Source organism: Mastomys coucha, unplaced genomic scaffold (assembly GCF_008632895.1).
Source record: "Mastomys coucha isolate ucsf_1 unplaced genomic scaffold, UCSF_Mcou_1 pScaffold22, whole genome shotgun sequence".
Classification (NCBI taxonomy): Eukaryota; Metazoa; Chordata; class Mammalia; order Rodentia; family Muridae; genus Mastomys; species Mastomys coucha.
This window is the reverse complement of record NW_022196905.1, coordinates 115,057,939-115,067,117: the sequence shown is the minus strand read 5'-3', so window position 1 is coordinate 115,067,117 and position 9,179 is coordinate 115,057,939. Positions and strand designations below refer to the sequence as shown.

The window sequence follows — 9,179 nt, the reverse complement described above, 5'->3', positions numbered from 1 at the left end:
TTCCTCCACGACCACAGCGGGGACTGCCTGCTTGATGAGCCTTGGCGCCAGAGCCGCAAGCGCAGAGCCACCAATTGTGGAAATGGTATGGTGGAGGATTTGGAGCAGTGTGACTGTGGTAGTGACTGTGATAAAAGTCAGTGTTGTGATAACGACTGTAAACTAAAGGGAGACTCACAGTGTAGTGATGAACTTTGCTGTTTTCAATGTAAATTTAAAAAGAAAGGAGATGTTTGCCGTCCTGCTGATGGACCATGTGACCTGGAAGAATACTGCAACGGGACCTCTGCAAAATGCCCTGAGGACAGGATAGCTCAAGATGGCTCTGTTTGCCATGGAACATTCTTTTGTTTTGAGGGTAAGTGCATGGACCCGAGCTTCCAGTGCTCACGTGTTTTTGGCTATGGTGCAAAGTCTGCCCCAGATAATTGCTACACCTCTCTGAACACAAGAGGGGACCGGTTTGGAAACTGTGGCTTCTCTTCTGACAATCCGAGAAATTATAACAAGTGTTCAGATCAAAATACAATGTGCGGGAAACTTATCTGTACAGAGGTAGCCTTCCTGCCACAAATCAAACACAACCACATGCTGATCCAGGTCCCTCAAGTCGAGGACTGGTGCTGGAGTTTAGATATGTCTGACAAGGAAGGCGCCCTTGATGAGGGACACGTGAGGAACAAGACTTACTGTGGCAGAGATAAAGTTTGTGAGAATTCCATTTGTAAGGACTTCACCATACCCCAACAACCCTGTAATCCCAGGGGACAATGCCACGAGCACGGGGTGTGCAATGATCTGGGGAACTGCCATTGTTCATTTGGATTTGAACCTCCTGACTGCAAAAATGAAGGTGCTGGAGGCAGTGTGGACAGTGGCCCCCCTGTTTCTATGCCAGATGACAATACTACAGGACAAAACTCTACCCAATCCAGTACAGAAGAGCTGATCCTTAACTTAAAACTGATCGTTCTGGCCGTCATTCTGGTACTCATGATACTCTTAATAATCATATGCGTCATAACTGCTTACAGCAGGTCAGAGCCTGCTTCCGAAGCAGAGCCTTCAGAGTTAGAGGAGGTTCCAGAAAGGGAGGAGGAGGAGGAGGAAGAGGTCCTACCAGAAGAGGCTGAGAAAGAAGAAGAAGAGGAGGAGGAGGAGCTGGAGATAAAGGAAGAAGCAGCCGAAGAAGAAGCAGTAGAAAAGGAAGGATCAGAAGAGGCAAACGTAGAAGAGGAAGAAGCCGAAAACACAGACAACTTAGAAGAAGAGGGAGAGGAATAAGTGGGGGACATAAAGCCAATAAATAGCTAAGCCTCTTGCAGCCCTGAGGATGAGGCTCCTGGAAGCAGAGGCTGTGGGAACCGAGAGCTGCCACTCTCCCTGGGCGAGGGAGGAAGGAGCCGTCTGTCACTATTGTTTAGTGGACAAGTGTTAGCATACTATTTCAGTACTTTAGTTTATACATTTCATTTGAACTTGCCCTATAACTTTGGATATTCTTGTTTTCATATCTTTGGGCTGATTTTTTGGTCACCAGAAACGGTTTTTCAGGACATGCTTTCCTCCACATAATTTTTTTTTGGGGGGGGGGATATATGTAATATACTATGTTCCTGAATTTCTCACTATTCCCAAAACTTTCATTTCAAGTAACAATTACCTATTATGTAAGGACAATTTCCATGACATTCACTGTTCTAACTTGCCCAAAACTATATATTCAAGGACAAGCCTTTAAATAAAACTTCTACTGTTAGACACGTCTTCAGGTCCCATGTATGTATGTGTTGAGTCCATTTTGTTGTGGGCAGGGCTGTACTCATTAAGGAGGAATGCCCTGACTTTCAATCTGGAGTAGAGAAGCCAGTATTACAGATTTCAGCCATAGCTCAGGGTCAAAGAGTACTTGCTATACAATCATGAGGAATGGAGTTCAGATCTCCACACTCACCTGGCGAAACAGATATCTTATACATGCCCAGAGCACAACAGGACAAAAGCAAGAGGATCACTGGGGCTTGGTGGCTTCTAGCCTAGAAAATCCAGGCTCTCAGAAAGACCCTGCTTCAAAGGAATAGGCAGGGGATACGAGAGGAATATGTGAAACACCGCTTTTATGCTGCATGCCTGAGCACGCGCACCCCCACATCTGTACACATATGAGCACTACACAACAAACAAGCATAAGTGTTCTAGAAGAGGAGAAGCAACCAGTACTAAGACAGCCTGCGAGGTGGTGTGTGCCAGCTTTCGGAAGGCTGAGGAGAGGAGACTGCAAGTTTAAGGCCAGCCTGGGCTACCTAGCAAGACTTAATCTAAAAACAAAATAAAGTAAGAGAAAATAAAGCTGTTTTGTGCTATCACTGTTTCTAGAAAGTACAGCCTTTCTCATGAATCATCTTGCCCACATGTTGATGGTATTATGAGGAAAATATCCAGTAGTCTAAATGTTGGTATCCCCGTAGTACCCAGCCACATACTCCCCAATAGAGTCTAGTGATGACTTTTGTAAATCCTGTCCCTGCCTTGGTTGGGTTGCCTCAAGCCAGCCAAGACCCTGGCACTTTCCTTAGTTTCCTAAAGCCAATTCCAGATTCTATATTGGTCTCCAGACTTGGGAGAAACAAAGGGAAGTGATAGTGTGGAACACGTGCTGCAGATAGCGATGCTCTCAAGTCCAGGGCTCATTCTCCTCCCTGGGGGACCAAGGTCAGATGCACCTCTCCCTGGGGTCCAGGGTCAGATGTGTCTCTCACTGGGCCTGAGCTCATCTTTTCTCATTCCACTGAATCAAACTGCACTCCCTTGTCTGGAGCTCACCTGAAGAAAAATAAAATAAGCCGGGTGGTGGTGGTGGTGGTGGCGCACACCTTTAATCCCAGCACCTGGGAGGCAGAGGCATGAAGATTTCTGAGTTCGAGGCCAGCCTGGTCTACAGAGTGAGTTCCAGGACAGCCAGGGCTATATAAAGAAACCCTGTCTCGAAAAACCAAAAAAAAAAAAAAAAAAAAAAAGAAAAAAAAAAAAAAAAAAAAAAAAAAAAAAAAGGAAAAAGAAAAACAAAATAAGATATCCCCAAATTGATATAGTTCTGTAATTGATGAAGTCAAATGTTACTTCTGTTTTTAATATAGTGTCTCATATTTGTAGCCTAGGGACAGGCTTCCAACTATGTAGCCCAGGCTGGCCTCAATCTCACAGTAATCTTCCTGCCTCAGGCTCTGGAATCTTGAGATTACATCTGTAAACCACCAGATACAGTTCAAACTGTTACATTCACCTGAAAAAGAGAATGGTTCTTTGTTTCTCCAAATTTCTTCTGAAACAGAATTTTATCATTATGGTTTAATGGTTTGACTCAATCAAATGTTTTTTTCCAATGGGGAGAAAAAAAAACAGTTTAGCTTCCAGCAATAGGAAAGAAAATTGGTTTAAACAAGACTGTAAGATAAATTTTCACCTGCTTTGAAACTCAGCTTTCAAAATTTTCTGTCTTTCTAATAGTGTCTTCTTGTGTGTGCATGTGTGTCTGCTCTTCCACTGCCCTATTCCATAAGCACACGCCCTGTCTCATCTAGTGTGGCACCACAGAAAACTTTATCATTACACAGGAGGAAGCACCCCAGTGCTCTGGCCTTGACCTGCCACCCCATGTGGTGGATTCTGAGTCTGTGAAGCTTGTGGGTATAATGAACTGGAATTATAGACATTTCAAAGTCTTATTTGTTTAATCAGAGCCACACTTAAAATTTGTCTTTACATGTGTGAAAATAGTTTTTTGTGACTTCACATTGTACAAAGGCGAATCTCAAACACTTCACTTTCCTAGAATGGTGAGGACAAGAGTTACACACTTGACCATATTACAGCTGAATTGTTTTACTGTAGATAAGGAAATGTCCATACTTGACTTTGCTGTGATATTTACCACTGTGAAAAAAAAAAAAAACTTTAGCATCACAAAAGTCTGGATGAGGGTCCAGGCAGAAAAATGGAGTTTAAGGATGCTGGAGGCCATCCCACTGGAGGTGTATGGCCTATGGAGCATCCAGTCAGGGATGAGCACACCCTAATAACCCTGTGCTCAATGTATGTTTGTTACTACACTGGCTCCCACCCTCAGTGCTCCTCCAATTCTGGATGCTCCTCCCTTTAACAAATGATGTCTTCCTTTCTCTTGCTCATCATATCCTGTCTTCTGGTCTGTACTGACAACAGATCTCTCAACCCTTGTTCTGGAGCCCACTTCCATACTTTCCAGCCCCCTCCATGTTCATATAAATATATATGTGTACCATCTATATTCAGTGCCATCTTTTATAAATAAGCCAATTACTTTTTCTAAAGTAGGCAACTCACTAAGTTTTACATATCAATGATTCTTTTTTTTCTTTCTTTCTTTCTTTTTTTTTTTTTTTTTTTTTTTTTTTTGGTTTTTCAAGACAGGGTTTCTCTGCATAGCCCTGGCTGGCTGTTCTGGAACTCACTCTGTAGACCAGGCTGGCCTCAAACTCAGAAATCTGCATGCCTCTGCCTCCCAAGTGCTGGGATTAAAAGCATGTGCCACCACAGTCCAGCCCTCAATGATTCTTATTCTTTATTACTAGTGTTCCATGGGATATTAGTATTCCCATAGTTATTTAAACTATGTCCTTATATACAGACACAACTCTTGCTTTGGCTTTGGCTATTACAGGCTGGATGCCAGTGAAACCTGCAAGTCAAAGCACAGGGATTTCTTCTGGGTTCAGCTCTATGTATCTCCTGGGACCTTCCCCACCCCTCCATCTGGCAGAATTCCTGACCTTAAGACAATGACTGACTGATGGGTGTGCTCTCAGCAACCTTAGTGTAGGTCACTTCTGTTCACGACATAAGCCTGTTTCTCTGACCCAAATTCTGGAGACCTTCTGATCTCAGTGCAGTCCAGAAATACATGTCTATCAATGTGTCTGCAATAGAAACCTTATGAAGTGGGGCTGGAGAGATGGCTCAGAGGGTTAAGATCACTGACTGCTTTTCCAGAGGTCCTTTCAAATCCCAGCAACCACATGGTGGCTCACAACCATCTGTAATGAGATCTGATGCCCTCTTCTGGAGAGTCTGAAGACAGCTACAGTGTACTTATATATAATAAATTAATCTTTTATTTTTTATTTTTTATTTTTTTTTAAAGAAAAGCAGTAAACCACTAAGAATGAGGTGTGTGACAAGAGATGTGGCTGTGTGACAGTCTCAGGCCTCCATGTAATATTACAATATTGCAGCTTATTGCAATAACTGTAGCCACACAACTACAAGTTGCTGTGTGGCTTCCTGCTTCTCTTGCCTTCACGGAACAGAGAGCTTGCAAATGACGCACATACATATGAACCGGAAATTTATTTTTTCTTCAAGAGATGTAAATAAATCTATTACTTGTTAAAGTAATGAGTTTCTTGGATGGAAAGCAGCTATATCTCCCTGAATGAGCATTTGGAGAGCTGCTTCTGAGTACACCCAGAACTGCTACTGACAATGGTCCAACGTTTTCTTTCAGCTCTTCAGTCTGGGGTATGGCCAGAGGAGAGTCCACTCATGTGAAGCATTCACTCCCTGACATTCCAGTTCTAGGGTCTCAAAGAATGGTGGAAGAGCTGGAAGCAAAGACAAGAGGAGACTCCGCTGGGTTTGGGCTTCTGCTATAAATTCTCTTCTGTGAGCACAGCAGTGGGGTCTGAGTGTCTGCATCATGGCGAGGCTCACGCTTTATCTGCAGGAACTTGCACTGTGTCCAGCCATAAATGCCACAGTTGAGCAGTCCCTGGGATGCTGCTGTGAGAGCCTAGGGGAGATGGAGAGTGGGAAGCCCAACCTTCAGCCTCGTTAAGTCCAGGAATAGGTCCCTCAGCCCTTCCTTATAAAGCATGGTTACACATCTAGTGTAGTCTTCCCCCAGTCCCTGCTGGCCCACCTAGGGTGGAGTTTTCTGAGATAAGAGAACTCTATTGTCCTCTGAAGTTTCCTAAGAGGAGCCAGCACCTACTGTGTTACAGAGTCTATGGGCCTGAGGAGTTTCTGACTAACAATAAGATGCTAAAGAGTCGATGAGATCCTGGCATTGAGGGGGATGGGTTCCTTTCTTATATATAAAGAGTCTCTTAAGTAAACATCGGACCTTGATCAGAAACTTTGTCTTGGTCTCGTTATTTCTCTTGTTGTCCATCCCCAACTCCAAGACCCCAGCTTTTCTTTCAGGAACCTGGTTCATGTGGCTGCTACAATCTAGTGTGTGTGTGTGTGTGTGTGTGTGTCAGAGAGAGACAGAGAGACAGAGAGAGAGAGACAGAGAGAGACACAGAGAGAGAGACAGACAGAGAGACAGAGAGACAGAGAGACAGAGACAGAGAGGGAGAGGGGAACAGAGGGAGAGAGGGGGAGGGGGAGAGGAAAGGAGAGGTCTCAATCCCATGTGCAACATTCTCACTTGAGCTACTGAACTATACCCAAGCTCATACAGACTTCACATTACACCTTGCTGTAGACAGCTCATGGTTAGTTAGATTGCTTAGTGTATGCATGACAGCAATATAGTAGCTTCAGTTATGGATCCATTACTCAGAGAACACTGTTCTACAGCACAGTGACAAAGGTTTTCTTCTGATAATGGAGGATAGAGGACAAGCATCCCTTAACCACCCACTGCTTCCTCTCTAGGAGCAGCTTGCGCCACTTGGTTTACTCTGGATGGGGAACATTAGCATTACCTGGACCTCACAAGTGCACAGCCTGTAAGAACTTATTCCCCTGCCATGGCTTCTACATATCAAAACAAAGTTGCACAGAGATACATGTGCTCCACACTATACCCAGAAGTACTTGTACTAGCTTGCCTTTGAGAAGGTTTTTATATTCCTTACAAGTAAGTGTAAAAATCACATGTTCTCTTTGCAATGCACAAAGACATACAGTGAAGGAAAACTGTTCTAAAATGGTAGGACAGGAGAATAGGACACAGAGGTGCAGACACGAGATTGTGGCTTTGGAAGGCATTACCTGGAGCATAGAGAGGGCCATGTTCAGGGAAGTCTCCTGATGCTCAGCCAACTTCATGATCAGCAGTGTGACAGCTGCAAGCACGGCGGGTGAGATGAGATGCTGTCAGCTCTCAGTGCGTGTGCCTGAGCATTCCCTGGATAGAAGCTAGAGGGCGCTGAAGAGCAGTGCTAAGGTTCACGCTCTCAGTGCGTGTGCCTGAGCATTCCCTGGATAGAAGCTAGAGGATGCTGAAGAGCAGTGCTAAGGTTCACGCTCTCAGTGCGTGTGCCTGAGCATTCCCTGGATAGAAGCTAGAGGACGCTGAAGAGCAGTGCTAAGGTTCACCAGTTATGTGAGCCTCTGAGTCTTTGGCTTTGGACTTCTAGTCCTTACTGACTGAAACTTGCAGATTGATGCCTGGTGCAGTGATGCATGTCTTTAATCCCAGGACTTGAGGCAGAGGCAGAAGCCAACACAGGTGGATCTCTGTGAATTTGAGGCCAGCCTAGTCTATATAATGAGACCTTGTCTTAAAAAACAAAAGCAATAAACAAAATTTACAAGCTGGACAGGAATACGCAGTTAGGATTTTGTCTGACCAACCCCACAGTCATCTTCTTCACCTCCAACTCTTTTGACTAAGGCACTAACCTGGACCCCAGCAGCACACAAAGGCCACTGAGAAGAAGCGCACTCGCTGGCCCACCGTGTGAATCACTGCCCACTGCTCACTCTCCAGAAGGCCCATCGATTTCACAAACTTCTTATATAACATCTGGGCATGGACGAGTAAGACCTAAACATGAGTGTAATTGTGGAGAGTTGGCCTGTGGCTTAGTACATGTTGTAGAGGGCTCCCTCTACAAGGAGCCACAGTCAGGGAAACTCCTTCTCGTACCCTTACCATTCGAGCTTTGGAGAACTGCCCAGGCCCAGAGTTTCTCTTAGAGCAACGGCTATGAGCCACACTTTTGGTTCTCATGTTCAATAAGTGAACGACACCAACCTCAGCTCTCCCAGCCCTCAAACAAATCACAACATACACGGGGAGGAGGTTGTTTTCCTGTGTAAGTGGGGCTTGCACATGGTTGGCACACATTCTACTAATAAGCTACTTTCCCACCCAGGAAGTTAGGGTAAGTTCTAACTAGTCCATCTCTTAAAATGTACCCCGAGGTCCATTAGTGCAAAGACTGAGCTTAAGTTCTCAACTGTGAGCAAAAAGGAGTTTTAGAAAACCTCTTCTTGCCGGGCGGTGGTGGCGCACGCCTTTAATCCCAGCACTTGGGAGGCAGAGGCAGGTGGATTTCTGAGTTCAAGGCCAGCCTAGTCTACAGAGTGAGTTCCAGAACAGCCAGGGCTATGCAGAGAAACCCTGTCTCGAAAAAAAATCAAAAAAAAAAAAAGAAAAAAAAAAGAAAAGAAAAGAAAAAAAGAAAACCTCTTCTCATCCTTACAAGGAATGCAATGTTTCTCCCCATTTTCCAGCGATCTACCAAGGATGAGCTAGGTGAAGAACCAAGGGGGGACATTTCAGAAGCACAACATGCTTATTTTCTGGGACACAAATAGCCAATAACCTTGGTAAAAAAATCTTACCAAGTCTGAATAGTTGTACCGACAACTCAGGTACACTGTTTAACACTCCAAAGGCTTTAGTGAACATTCAAAATTTCAATTCTAGCTGGGTGGTGGTGACACATGCCTTTAATCCCAGCACTTGGGAGGCAGAGGCAGGCGGATTTCTGAGTTCGAGGCCAGCCTGGTCTACAGAGTGAGTTCCAGAACAGCCAGGGCTATGCAGAGAAACCCTGTCTCGAAAAAACCAAAAAAACCAAACCAAACCAACCAAACAAACAAAAAAACCAAAACCAAAACCAAAACAAAACAAAACAAAAAAAGAAAATTTCAATTCTAGTTTTGTTTTTGTTTTGGTCTTCAGAGGTAGGGTGTCCTGTAGCCCAGGCTGACCTCACATTTGCCCCATGACTGGGTATAGTTTTGTCCTCCTGGTCCAAGTGCTGGTATCACAGGTGTTTCTCACAAGATCTGGCTGGCTACCATGTTGAGTCGGGCTCACTGTTTAGCACCCTCCACACTCCTGCCCCCTCAGCCACGCCCACCCCCACTATCCTACTGTGTCACCTCCTGCCCCCTCA

The 9,179-nt window shown here is 44.7% G+C and overlaps 2 protein-coding genes across 5 annotated transcripts in view; one reads left to right on the top strand and one right to left on the bottom strand.

Moving 5' to 3' along the window:
- LOC116104634 (disintegrin and metalloproteinase domain-containing protein 1b-like) overlaps positions 1-1,782 on the top strand; it is a 3,336-nt gene extending 1,554 nt beyond the window's left edge. Inside the window, exon 2 of the mRNA XM_031391137.1 lies at positions 7-1,782. Coding sequence (XP_031246997.1) covers positions 7-1,284 — 1,278 coding nt within the window. The 3' untranslated portion in view covers positions 1,285-1,782. The remainder of the gene's footprint in view (positions 1-6) is intronic.
- Positions 1,783-5,366: 3,584 nt separating this feature from the next.
- The window catches only part of Tmem116 (transmembrane protein 116), a 53,693-nt gene continuing 49,880 nt past the window's right edge, over positions 5,367-9,179 (bottom strand). For all 4 annotated transcript variants that reach the window (XM_031337712.1, XM_031337713.1, XM_031337711.1 and 1 more), the window contains 3 exons: positions 7,672-7,816; positions 7,039-7,112; positions 5,367-5,827 (listed from right to left, as the gene is read on the bottom strand). In XM_031337712.1, coding sequence (XP_031193572.1) covers positions 5,621-5,827; positions 7,039-7,112; positions 7,672-7,816 — 426 coding nt within the window. In that variant the 3' untranslated portion in view covers positions 5,367-5,620. The remainder of the gene's footprint in view (positions 5,828-7,038; positions 7,113-7,671; positions 7,817-9,179) is intronic.